Consider the following 14,638-nt stretch of genomic DNA (forward strand, 5'->3'; position numbering starts at 1 on the left):
TAACCTGTACTGATGACTTCGATTGAGTGGTGTAGTTTGTCTGCGTTTATGAAAATCTGATCAAGAGCTGTTTTTGAATTTTTTGTGATCCTGGTTGGTGTGTTTACAGTTGGGGATAGGTTGAATGAATTTGTAATATTCAACAATTCATCTTTGTTTTTTCCAGGTCTGAGGAAGTCAATATTTAAGTCTCCATTTATTAATAGATTTTTGTTTAGTGAGTGAATTTTTGTGAGTAGTGCTTCGAGGGAGTGTTTGAAGGTTTGGATGTTCCCATCAGGGGCTCTATATACATTCAGCGTCAATAGGCTATAGTCTGTTAAGATAATTAAGGAGAATTCAAAGTCTGTTTCTATTTGCATATTATTGTACTTTGTGAGGCTTTTGTATCTTAAATATTTTTTGACATAGAGTGCTGTACCACCTCCCTTACTTTTGTTCCGACAAGAATAACCAGCTAGAGTAAATTCGCCAAGTGGTGTTTTTTTTAATTTTGTCTTCTGTTAACCAGTGTTCAGAAATACAGAGAATATCTAAGCGTGGCTTTGTTTTTAGGAAGAGATCTATTTCTAGTAACTTATTAAACATTGACTGCACATTATGGTGTAATATTTTAAAGGATAATAGTGACTGTTTTCCAATGGAATGATTTTTGACACCACTCACTGGGTTTTCTTGTAGTTTTGGTTCATGAAAATTTTGCTCTGCACCTGTTTTCCTTTGGTTTGCTGCTAGCAGGGAGCTACTGGTGTTCTTGCCCATAAAAAATTCTGGCTGTAGGCTGGAGGTCTGCGTTTTCGTGTTGAAGATCTTGTCACAGTTTCCGGTGGTACTGATTTGGAGTGTGGCTGCACATTTTTTGCTGTTTCCACTTGGATGTCGTGGGATGACTGATTTGTGACACTTGACGAGATATTTGCATAGGATGTTGGTGGTGACTTAGTGCTGAGTGTGGATACCTTCCTCTTTTCTAAAACTGTTTCTGGTGTTTTCCTTGATGACCCTGACTGCATATTCACTTTTGTTGTTGTTACTGATGGCTCTTCAGCTCGTGGTGTTGCTGTTGGTTCAGCTGCAGTATTGCTCATTCTTCTGAGATTGTCCACCAAATTAGCTTCATTGGACCACAAATATGTTTGATGCCCTGGTGTAACACGTTTTATGGCACTTCTTGTTACCAGTGGACTTTTGATGGCATTCAGCAGATTAACACACAGTTTCTTTTTCCCATTTTTATGTAAGTGAAGCCCATGCCTGGTGAAGTCTTTCCGTTGGAGGAAGCTATTTACATCTAAAACTCTGATGTGTTCACTGTAAGATGCCTTCTGCATCAAGTAACTGTGCATTTGGTAGATTTTGCAGTTTTCATTTGGCATGTCATATCTATACGTATTGTGCATAGAATTAGTTGTGTGTGCCTAGTTTTTGCGATCGTTTCATCTAGTGATGTCATAAAACCACGTTTTGATCCATTAATATCGTTTGCACCAGCTAAGATGACAACATAATCATTTTGTCCTAGACTAGACTTTTTGTTTTGTATATTGCATGTTGTTTCTTTGAATATAGCATTTGGCTTTATCAAAGATGTAAATTTATAGCTGGTTGTTGAAATTTCGTTCAGTACTTTTGCACAGTTCCTACCGTGACTATCTGAAAGTAACAGTACCTGTTTTTTTGTTATTTGTAAGCTGACTCATGTTTGTGTTTGTTTTCGACTTACTGCAGTCATTTTTCTTAACCATTTTTAAATTACACGAGAAGTGTTCAGAAGCACTTTGTAAGTTACCTTTATTTACTGTTTCACATTTTTCATGTTCACTCTTACCTTTGTTTACTGTTTCACATTTTTCATGTTCCCTCTTCTTCAATGGAGCGTCATTTCTTTCGTTAGTACAAATATTTAAAACAACATCACTGTACAAATTTCGAACTTTTTCCTTATGTGGCGGTTCAGAAAGGTTTTTGATCATGCTTCCCAGTAGCAGAGCATGTTGTCTTGTGGCTTGAAGTTCTTTCTGCAGTGTTTCTAATACACTGGTTTCGCGATATTCATGATACATTCCAGTCGCATCTAGATAACCGTTGCACTTTGTTCCACAAGCACACGATATGTTTTTGAGATTTACTTTTGCAAAACAGTGTGGATGATACCACACATGCATCACTGGGCAAGTTCTAATACCGCTTTTTACTATTTTATCACACGATATGCACTTTTTAGATGCTAAATACTCATACTTTTCGGAGCGATTTATTACTACATCAACGCGCGCCGCCATCTTGTATCTTGGATGCATTAATGGAAAGTTTGCAGAAAACAGTGTTCATGTTGTAAAGGCAGATAAAGATAACACTGCAATAGTCACATATGATGATGATTACATCAACAGAACTCTGAAATTATTCCCTCAAAATATCATAAACATCTAGAAACAAATGAAATGAGATGTCATGTGGCTAGGGCCTCCCGTCAGATAGACCTTTCGCCTGGTGCAAGTCTTTCGAGTTGACGCTACTTTGGTGACTTGCTTGTCAGTGGGGATGATGATGATGATGATGATGATGCAGACAACACAGCACCCAGTCCCTGAGTGGAGAAAATCTCCAACCCAATCAGGAATCGAACCTGGAACCCTTTGCATGGCAATCCATCGCGCTGACCACTCAGCTGTCGAGGTGGACATAGTAACAAATAATAGGTACTAACATATATTAGATAGAACAGAGAGATGGAGAGAAAGGAGTTGGTGAATCTTAGGTAACCAGAGGGAAGGAAGATTGTGGTTTAAAGTCTTGTTGACTGCAGGTTTGTTGCAGACAGAGAACAAACTGAGATCAGGGAAGAGTTGGGAAGGAATTTGGCAGTGTGCTTTCAAAATGAACCATCCCAGCACTTCCTTTAAGCATCTTGGGAAATTATTGAAAACCTAAACCTGGATGGCAATTTGAACCTCTGACATCCCAAATTTCACTTGATCTGAGAAAGCATTTGTGGAAACCAGAAAGAAAAGCAGGGCAATAAATAAGTGGTGAACAGAAATAAAGTAGACGTAGTATAAGAGGGAACAGCCAGGGATGGTAAAATTAGGAGGGAACATGAAAAGACCAAAATGGTGAAGAACAAGTTTGGTTGTACCAAGCATTTATAGTGATGCTGATTCCTACTGTGAAATTTCTAAGTAATTTTAATGGAGAGTGTGTCGAGGTCATCCGTTTGATGAAAACTGTCTTTCTTTCCCTTCCCTTTCCTGTCCTTTTAAAGCTTATTTGGCAAAACTTCAGTGGCATTACTGGCTGCAATTAATTAGTGTATTTGGTCTTTCCCATCCTTTGGTTACATAGAAAAAAATCTGTCCCTGCTCAGGCATAAGTTACTAGTCTCACCTCTCCTACCAGAAATTAAGTAAAAATTGTTCCTAACAACATCTTACAATTTAATGAATGAAAATCATCTTTAAAATGCATTACAGCTTTAAAGTTAGTGTGCAAACTCATGTTCCACTAGCTCTAAATACTGCTGTTTACCTCCTATTTCCTACAGTTATAATAACATACTAAAGTCTTAGCTGATAAATGATGATAGCCAATGTGGTTCTTTTTCTTTGGTCCCTTTAATGTTTTATGTTGTGTACATCTGGATGTGTCTTTTTCCATTCAGTAGAGATATATTCATTTCAACAGTGTGGAAAAGAAAGCTTGCTACTTACTGTAAAGAAGACATGTTCTTTACAGTAAGTAGCAATCTGTCTTTTCTGCATTGTTAATATTCCTACCTGGAGTTTCATTGTTAGATCTCTGGATTTGTCAGTTCTCCAGGATCAATGACTAGCAGATGAACCACCAGATGGCCGATCTGCATCTGTCAACATGTATACATGAAACTTGTGTATGAGTCACAAATTACATATAAAGAAATCCAAAGTATTGCAAACAGTTTTGGGAAAAAATATATTCCTGACACTAGAAAGTGTGTGACATCACCAAATAGCCATAGTCTAAAACTGGGAGTTCAGCTTATTATTGCAATTATGGAAAAGCATTGTTCTCCCCTTTTTCTCCTTTTCAGTATAGCTGTTAAAATGAAACCTACATAGAGAAAGGAACTTTTTTCTGCTAAGTTTATTCAAAATTGAGTGTTTCTGCAATTGAAGACTTTAAATAAAAAAAGACTTTAAGTGTCAAAGTCATGAATTTGAGAAAATTGTGTTTTAAATATATTAGGTAATTTATGGTCGTAATTCCACTATTAATGTGTTTTATTTGAAAGCTGAGTGTAATATGAATCTGGTTTCCAAAAGAAATTACAAACATTGTATTGTAATAGAGCAAAAAGAATACTGAAAGTGCAAATACAATGAGAAGCTCTAAGTGCCATTGTTCATTACTCAACAACAAGTTAGTAAAAGTTCATTCTGCTTTTCTAAAACTGGATGTGGTCATTATTTTTGAGGTACTGCACCACTTCAAATCTTTCTTCTTTTCTTTGCAGATGTGGTTGTATCATCAAGGGTAGATAGTTGCTTTTCTTGATGTCATGTACTTGTACACGTTTTCTCAAAATAAGGATACCTTCCCAAGCCTCAGTTTCATTTAAGTTTCTCCTGGTCTTAACTACATGGGGCTTATGTTTGTCCAACCATAGTCATTGTGTTTTGGATATATTTAGATTTGCTGTGTTTATATTACAATCTGCTGCTTTCTTGAAATCTAAGCAGTCAGACGCATTCATATTACTGATGATAAATGGCTTTATTTCCTTACATCTTCTGGAACAATACATTTGGTAGCTCAAGCATAAACAGTCTGTCCAGTTATGGTGCAGGTTAGCAGTCAGTAATGAGACTTACCTCCTGTGCTGGAGAGCTAAACATCTGCAGCCTCCACCATTTTATCTAGCACTAAGGAGTAAGCACGCAAAACATAAAGCCTGTCATATGTTAACAACAGTGGCTGTTAAAATGCATACCATCTGTCGATTGCATTTGGAACTACATTTTCATTCATACAGTTTGTGCCTTTTATACATTACTGGGCTTGTTATGTAGATCCTATTTCATACAAAACCTCAAAGTTCCTTATTACAGAACTTGTCTTCTTTATTTCAAGTCTTCAATTTTTATAAAGCTCTATTTATGCATAATTTATACATTGTGTTTATTGTGTGATTGAAACAAACAGTCATTGAAGAATAAGGTATTATTCTACAAATTTCAGGCCATGGTGGTGGATGGGGCTACTCCGGGCATTCGATTGAAGCTATTCGGTTCATGGCAGACACTGACATCCTTCTTGGTGGCTATGGACTTTTTGGTGGTCGAGGAGAGTATACAGGAAAGATTAAGGTAAGTTTCAATAACATTTATCATCTTGCATGCCACATTGTTACAGAGACCAAATTTCATGGTGAATTGTTTCAGCTCACTTAAAAATTTGTTGCAACTGAGTTAAAGCAAGGATTGGCTGGTACCAGCATAGACATGGGATGTGGTACTTGCTAGAATTACTTCTGTGGAACAAAGGAGAGTATAAAAAATAAAATAAAATAAATGAAAGTGATTAGAGAGAATAATAATAGAATAACTGATCATTTGAAACTGTGCTGGAAGGATAGCAGTTTTTACATATTCAGAATGTTGAGAAGAAAAAATTTTTGCGGGAGGTGAAGTGTTTAATATATTAAAAAGGGAGAAAAATAGTTCGTGTACAGAAAAAACTGAAACATGGTAGATTGTGAGAGACAGTTCAGTTATGAAGAAAGAAATGATGATGATATGAGAAATTGGGAGCATGGATATGTTGTTTGCAGAACTAGACTTCAAAAAATAAAAGTGGTTCATGTTTGAGAACACATTAATAATATTGATGAAATACTGATCATCTTACTACTGAAGAGTAGCTAATTTTGTTTCATCAGTATGAATTTCAGTCTCTGAAAATAAGACAACATTTATTCACAACAAAACTGTGTACTATGAAGATTAGTAACCCTGAAGTGTGTTAGAGTTTTCCTTACAGCCAAGTTCTATTTTAGTTTTTAGTAAACTTTATCCTGTGAATGTCATATGCATTTAAACAACACTGTCAGATTAATTACGATTATTATTACTAAACAAGCGGTTGTCTGAAGAGCTTCAGCCTGCCATTTTTCCACTGGTTCAAATAGTGAAACGCCAAATTAATTCTCTGTTGAGCAGAAACTGTTTTAGCATATAACTTAAATGAAAACACTTATATAGTATTTGCAAAAATGTGAAGAACTTAGTGGCCAAGCATTGAGACAATGTTGCCAGAAACAGAATATAGATAGTATCAGAGTGTAACATGGAGAAATATATTTAGATGACTAATAAATTTAAATGATTAGTCACATTGACAGAAAAGCAAATAACTTACGAGATTTAGGTGTATGTAAATGTGCACTATAACAAATCATAACAGACAAATTTAAAAATGAACTGAAAGGTGATAAATTTTAATCTCATTGACAAATTTACTTGTGATTTGTTTGTGTCTCTTGCATGGAATGCATTGGATGCAGTCCTTTGTTAAATGTATTTATAGAAGTTGTAATTTTTCTTCCATTGACTCTTAGCACGTGTGCACTGAATTTACCATGTTTATCTGTTATTGTAAAAGTTATATACAGTTACCTGGTGTGTTGTATTTAAAGATTACAAACTACACAGTTATAACTTAGGATGTTGAGAATAGGAATGTGTCATACAGTTTTGTTCTAGTATATATTTAAAAAAGATTTGGCAGCAGCAGACAAAGGTACAAGGAAAAAAAAATTGCATAACTGTTTACCTTAGGAACCAAATATTCATTTATCTGAAAAAAAAAGAGGAAAGGAAGTTTGAGGGAGTGAAGCAAATTGGTTATTAAATGTGTAAGTTGCCTAGGACTCATTATGAGTGTGAACTGAATTCTCGCAAGGAAATGGTCCTATCTGACATGTCGAAACCTGCATATTCTATATGGAAGGATAAAGAAATATACTGTCAAAATTCTAGCTGCTAAAATGTACCATAAATATTTTTAAAGAAATTTTGAAAATTGCCTAATTCGTAGCCCACCAGGCAGCTGGCAAAATGTACACCCCTTCTGGTGTTGTGGCATGCTGCACAAATGTAACACAGCAGGCACATATATTTAATTGACAACACATTAGTAAACAGATAACACTGCACAATTGTAATTGTAAAGTGAATTTTGGTAAGTATTAAGAACGGAGATAAAACTGGATTAATATTCATTGTATTTTTTTTATTTGTGTCTGCTAATAGCATTTGTCTGTACAGGTTCCAGAGTTTCACAGTAATGTGGAATCCAGTTAATGTTTTCAGTCTTGTAAAAATGAAATATGAAGAAAGTGGTACTTACATGTGTCATTTGTTAGTTAATTTTGTGGACATTGATTCATGTGGTGTCTAGCTTTCATTAGAAACTGCGGAAACTTAAAAAGAAATCAGTAATAATTCTGACAGTTCCATGAATTGTGTTTTGAATGATAATTGTTGTTCAAGTAAGAATCTGGAACAAGAATGCATTCCTAACCCGAAGGAAACAGGTACAGTAATAGCTTTCAATGACAAATCATAGGCTGTGAATTTCTGGTTAAACAAAGGAGGGAGAAAATGCCTAAAATTATATAGTATGTAAAGCTGGTTTCATTTCGTAATGTTTGTTTGTGAAGCACATAAACCAAAGAAAGACTGACACAAAGTTAGAAATATGCACCAAAATTAAACTTGTGAAAATGTGAAAGAAAAGCTATTCAAATGATTTAAAATTTTGCATGAGAGATAATGCACTGTTACCAAGGAGGATCAATGAGACCATGCTCTTCCAGATTGCAAGTGAGATGAAAATTGTTGGTTTCCAAGCTTCTTTGATCTGTTTAAGCAGAGTTGAGAAGTCATACAGAATAGGAATTTTAAAGTTTCCTTCAGAGCAATGTGTGGAGGGGATGAATTTAATTGACAGCAATATAGAGAAATTCATAGCTGGTTTGAAGTAAAGCTGATCAATCAAATTTCAGGAAAGAACTGCATGCTGTATCATTGCAGGGTGGATAAAAGAGAGTCAGTTGTGCAACCAATTAATGCTATGGCACTTTTGTATACTCTAATGTCAGTGATACATATGAGTGGATTACTGTTTCTGTTGCTTTCAATCTATTGTCAGGAACCTCAAGGCAAATTAAGCCCACAAATAAAAAGGAAGGCCTGATTTGTTACAGAAATCTTGTAACTGACACATCAAAATTGGCATAAATGGGAAAGCATAATTTTAGCCATTTAATTTGTAATGTCTTTGTACCAGTTGCACATCAAATAATTTGTTACTTTTGTTGAACATTTGGTTTGGGCCTAACAACACCTCCATATTTGAGTAAAACAACAAAATGGCTATTGATATCATTTTGATCCTAACCAGAAAATCTAATATAATTGAATCTCTCAATAAATATGTTTTCAACACTAAAAAACAATTTTTGGAAAGTTGCTGGCAATGTAATATTTGATGGCTCTCTGTAATTTCAAGTTTATCATCAGAATGGTATTCTTACTATTCTTAAACTTCCGTCATTTGTGCATTATCAGTTTTTGTCAACATGTTTAACAAATTTGATCAAGTATGCTTGGTACACAGTGCAATATGCAGAACAATGACATCCATCCCCAATCCGTCTAAACAAAATTAGTAATTACTGTGAAGTGCCCGAATGCATTAATTTTTCTTTTATCAGATGTGCCTGGATTAAGGAAAATGTTCATTTTCATTATTCTGTTTACACTTCGCATTTTTGTGACAACTCTAGAGAATAAACAAGAAACTGTTCCATTGTTAATAAAATATACATTACTCAAAAGCTACCATAAGAACTATGGTACAGAAATTGTCAGAAAATGATATATCTATAAGAAATATTTGATTTCCACAAATTAAAGTCGCAATTGGTGGAGGTCATCTGTAATGCTACATCAAACACATTCTTGATTCTTTTCTCCTCATCTGCCAGTCAGCTTTCGAAGCATTTCATCTGAAACAGCTTAGCTGTCAATATGACCTGCAAGTTATTCAAAAAATTTATGATACTTGGCTTTTTTGGTATGGTGTAGGTGTTTAAGATCTGCAAGTGTGCACCATGGACTTTTATGTTACACTATGCTGTCTTGTAAAGACTGCTTTGGCTCATTTGCCGAATTGTGCACTAGACAGGAAGGGCTGTACAAGCTGCTGTTACAAGAGGTGCTGCATGTGCAAAATTGAGTACCTTTCACGTTTTTTTAAGTACTTGCAGTGTGTCCTAACAGCAGAAATTTTGAAATTGCAATTTTTCGATGTGTTCTTCCTGCATACAAAATTCCAGGGTAGGTTTAAACATGTTGGATTGGACAATTCCCTTGTTGGATCTGTGGGTGATCTATTTATTCCATAATTAGTCTCATTTCCTCCAACCTTTTTCTCTCTTTTGCTGGATTCTAAAAACTGTAGTATGTGATTTTGTCTGCTACTGCCTGTATAAATAGAATGTTTTTCTATCTGTGATTCATCATCATTTCATTTTGAAGACTATTTACTTGAGCAAATTGTTATATTCTAGCTTATGATGCACTGTTAAGTCCATTACAATAACTTTGCTAATCCATGCTCCGTGCTAAAGATTGCTGCTAATAAGATATACTATTCTTTGTGAAGTCAAATAGTTAAAACATATCCCAGTACTGTGTAACCATCATTTGTGATTTTATGTACTTCAATGCTACTGAGAATGTGAACATGGACAAAAGGGGAGAGGTCATCATAGGCTGTGGAGATGGTTGGTTACTGCCCTAAAATTTACTGTCTTCATTTCCTGGTAATTTTCATCTGAAAGCTCCATGTCTGTGTCCATGTTTGATTGATTATGAAACTATTTTTTTTTTATGTTTCCACCTTGAGGAAAACACAGTTTGTTGGTTTCCTCTGTTTACCCATAAATTTTCAGTCAACATTTACTTACATTTTACAGTAGAGGAAAGAGAACCCACTGATGATGGTGTAACATCACCAAAACAGGTAGGGGTACACAGAGAAAATCAAGAAATGGTGCTTTGCTCAAGGCATAAAAGAAAAATCTTGAAATGGTTTGTGGCGTAGATAAAAGAAATGTATGAACTTTTTACTTGTAACCACACAATGGCTGTTGTCATGATACCTGAACTTTAATGAAGATCACTGAGGCGCTACAAAGTTGGTTTTGGGGCTCAGTTGGTGAAGTAGTCAGTACTGTTTACTTATGTAGGCATTTCCTCATTCCTCGCTGAAGTTTGTTGAGCATATTATGGCACTTTCAATCTTACTAAAAAATACTGTAACGAAACTGATGTACCATTTTATTTCTTAACACAAATTACTTCCAATTCATTTCTGCAAGTGAAGTGTTCTTACTTGTTTCAGTTATTTGACATTGGTGTTGATGGAGGTGAGCAGGAAATTGATGGAGAGATGCTAGCTGAGACAGAGGAAGTTCCTTATGAATGCGGTCCACGTCAGAAGTATCCCATGCTCTTTGAAGAACCCATTCCCTTGCAGGTTATTTCTCGTTTTACATACAAGCAAATAAATCATGTCCTGTCAGTAAATTTCTAGTATTAAAAATTACCAACTACAGTAATGATTTTATTGTTTATTCAGGCTAATAGGTGGTATGTAGCTTGGGCACGAGTAAGTGGACCATCAAGTGACTGTGGTTCAAGCGGACAAGGGATGGTAACAACAGAAGACCAGTAAGTTTCAAAATCAGTGTTATCACTGGCGCTGTAGTCTATATGCAAATGAAATTACATGTGTTTAATTACTTTCTGTGGTTGGTTGTCTAAATTACCATAAATATTTCTCCTCTAGGGTAGTTTTTTACTTTAAATCATCAAAAAAATCAAACAATGGAACAGATGTTAATGCAGGGCAGATTCCACAGCTCCTGTACCGTATTGTTACACCTGAAAATCAAGCACCAAACCGCCAGCTGGACCAGTCAGAACCTGTATATATACTGAGTAGAGAATTCTCTCATTCCGTGTCAAGGGTGAGTAAACTCCATGAGTGAGGCAATACTTATTAATGTAAATTGTGAATTTAAATAATTGTTTTTAAATATTTTCTAGAATACTTACAAGAACTTAGACACTAATTTGTTTACATGAGGCTTGTTTTCTTCCTGTGCATGAGGCTTTTTTTTTCACCTAATCTTCTTTGTTGCAGGAATGCTTCCAGTCACTCCTGGCTCTTCTACAGTGGAGCTGGAATACTTTCAAAGCTGCTGTCATGGACATCACTCATTTGAATGGCACGACATCAGGACAGCTAGCAGCGATGCTGGATTTAGAAAAGCTCATGTATATCAGCAGGGCAACACTTAGACTTCTGCGTACATATACAAATGAGATATACCCAAATCAAGGTTAGACACCCCAAATTTTAATGAACATTGGAGAAATTGGCATTGAAATTCTGTAATAATCAAAACATTGCTGATTTATTTCTGTTATAGTTTGATATACTTTTGACTTCTTTATGCTTATGTAAATGCTTGAATGTCATATTAGCTGTGGTGGTTTTCTGCCAGTGCACACTTGAGATAATATAAAGTTTCTGGATGTAGAGTCAATCATGGTGTGAAATAACTATTATTAAATGGATAAAACTGATATTTTGCCCAATGTTGCAGGACCTCCTTCTAGAAATTGCTGTACAGTGTTATGAGAGTCCATTTATATTTCATCATGACCCCTCTACTGGGCTGGAATCATGTCATAATTTTTTCCATGGCAAAAGTGTTTTAAATGCTGTTTCTTATTGTCTCATTTAATATTAGCAATGATTGGCAGTTTGATGAATGGTATTTAGAGTTGCAGTGACAGTTTCTTGCTAGTCAGTGAGGCCTGCAAGCTGCAATCTTCAGTTGGTCAAATGGATCCTTACATGAAGAACTCAATACATTCTGTAGAACATGTGAAGGGAGAGTGAATTTTACCTGTAAACCTGATTTTTATTTGATTTCATTTATTATTGGTCCTGTAGATCATACAATTTGTACAGCAAAGCACATCATGATATAGGACAAGTCAATTTGAAAATTATGTTTATATGGTATATGATGAGAGATGACAGTAGTGGTACATAACTCACATAGCAGAATACATACAGGATATATAGACAAAATATAAAGAAGGTGGTGTGTGATGAAAGATGACAGTGGTGCGTACTGCACATAGCAGAATACATATAAGAGATACAGACAGACAGAATAGGAGTAACAAACAATAATTAAATTATCTTACTAAGTAGAAATATCTAGCAGTGAATATACAGCTTATTACAAGTAATTAAAATATTGTGGTACATAGTTCACATAGCAGAATACATAGGCCTATATGAGATACAGACAGAATATAGATAAGATACAATAATTAAATTATCTTACTAAGTAGAAACATCTACAACTGAATAAACAGCTTATTGCAAGTAATTAAAATTTTGTTTCAAGAAATTCATGTATGGAATAGAAACAGTGATTTAGTAGCAATTCCTTTAATTTAGTTCTCATTATTTTTGGGTTTTTGTTTGTTTTTATGTCTGTTGGGAGGTGGTTGTATATTTTAATGCCCATACATTTAATCCCATTCGCATATAATTTTGTGTTGTGGGCTATAATTTGTAACTGTGTTTTGTTTCTGGTGTCGTGTGTGGTGGTCTGCATTTCTGTCGAGGGTGTCCAAGTGCTGTACTGTAAAACAAGCTAGTTCCAATATATAGAGGCATGGCAGTGGCAAGATTTTTAACTGTTGAAATAGTGGTTTACAGTGTTTAGTTCTTTTTTTACATTTCATTATTCTTACTACTTGTTTTTGTAACTTGAAAACTGTGAGAGAATCAGAGCTCTTTCCCCAGAAGATTGGGCCATAGCTCAAGACAGACTCAAACAGGGCATGGTACACCAGCTTCAAGGTATCTACACTGGCTGTGTCTTTTAATGATCGTAATAGATAGCAGGTTTTACTAAGCTTTTGTGACAATGCCTCAATATGTGGTTTCCAATTTAGTGTGTTACTGATGGTAAGTCCAAGAAATTTGGTGTCCTGCTTGTACGTAATGTCATCTTTGCCGATAACTATAACTGCATTGAAGGGGGTTAGATTTTGTCTAGTATGGAAGTTCATGCTTACAGTTTTTTGAGTATTTATGAGTAGTCTATTTGCTACAAACCATGATTGTAAATGATGAGTAGTTTCATTAACTGCATCTTGCAATGTGTCACCTCTACTGGTTGATATTTGTGTCGTCCGCATACAGAAAGGAGCTGGCATTTTGTATGTGTTCTGGGTTCTGATGGTTAGCTTCAGTGTAAAGTCCATGTTTAGGAAGGTATGAGTAGATGAAATAAAGTGCATCATACAGGAGCCTGTCCTACCAGAAATATGCAACCTGGTTCACCTGTGGCTGTTATTAAATTACTTCAAGTGGTAGCCAATATAATTTGAGTATACAAATGCCTGTTTTGTTCATGATACGGCAGTTTATTATTCAGTGTACATATAAAGTTCCTAAAGCTACCTCTCTCTTATTAAAGTGTACGCTGACTCCTTCTATATCCCTGACAGTTCTCCTGTGGAACATGGCGAATCTAAAGAGCTTTCTATGGAACAGATGTATTGGTTATGTTGCCAGTGGTATCCTCAAATTTTTCTGTGATGGAAATGTCTAGAACATTGTTCACTCAGGTTCATTAGACTAAATGAGAAACTACTTCATATAATTAGTAGCAAAATTGGCATATGAAGCCACCATAGTGACATGAAACCCAAAGGCTTGCATGGGGCAGGCAACCATGTACATTTTAAGAGCAAATGTCTTTTTTTCCTTTAAAAAAATTCTGATTGTAATGCTAGCAAAGTCTTTTGCATTTTTAACTGAAAGAATATATTCTCAGATCACTGTTACAATTATAACAGTCACATGAAGAAGAAAATGGAATCTTTCAGCAGTAAGTCAGTTATTGTGAACAAAAGTTTTAAACTGGATTTAAAAGACATCAACAATCCCAATATTAAAAATTTTCAGCTAACAACTAGTCATTTTAGACCCTCCGAGTGTGAATACATTGCTGTAAATGCTAGAACCACTTACTTTTTTTTGTAGGCGAGATTATTCAGGATAAGTAATTGAAGAATGATAAGAATATTCCAGAATGAATTTTCACTCTGTAATAGAATGTGCGCTGGTTTTAAGCTTCCTAGCTGACTCCTGGACCACAGCTCTAGGACTTTTGCCTTTATGGGCAATTGCTCTACCGAAGGAGCTATCAAATCACAACTCACGACCTCCCCTCATAACTTTATTTCTGCCAGTACCTCTTCTCCTTTCTTCCGGAATTCACAGAAATTCTCGTGTATATCTTGCAAGACTAACATTTCTGGAAGATAGGATATAGCAGAGAAATGGCTTACCAAAGGCCTAGGGGTTGTTTCCATAATGAATTTTCATCCAGTAGCAGTGTGTGTGATGGTTGAAAACTTCCTGGCAGATTCAAACTTTGGCTAAGCCATTTTCCCATTTCATCCTCTCATCCAGATATGAACAGAGATCT

General features: G+C 35.4%; 1 protein-coding gene across 1 annotated transcript in view; it reads left to right on the forward strand.

Moving 5' to 3' along the window:
* The window catches only part of LOC124613548 (E3 ubiquitin-protein ligase MYCBP2-like), a 798,425-nt gene that overhangs the window by 192,681 nt on the left and 591,106 nt on the right, over positions 1-14,638 (forward strand). The window contains exons 20-24 of the mRNA XM_047142259.1: positions 5,218-5,345; positions 10,450-10,584; positions 10,687-10,778; positions 10,897-11,077; positions 11,254-11,452. Coding sequence (XP_046998215.1) covers positions 5,218-5,345; positions 10,450-10,584; positions 10,687-10,778; positions 10,897-11,077; positions 11,254-11,452 — 735 coding nt within the window. The remainder of the gene's footprint in view (positions 1-5,217; positions 5,346-10,449; positions 10,585-10,686; positions 10,779-10,896; positions 11,078-11,253; positions 11,453-14,638) is intronic.

The sequence above is a fragment of the Schistocerca americana genome, chromosome 4, assembly GCF_021461395.2.
Source record: "Schistocerca americana isolate TAMUIC-IGC-003095 chromosome 4, iqSchAmer2.1, whole genome shotgun sequence".
NCBI classification, from domain to species: domain Eukaryota; kingdom Metazoa; phylum Arthropoda; class Insecta; order Orthoptera; family Acrididae; genus Schistocerca; species Schistocerca americana.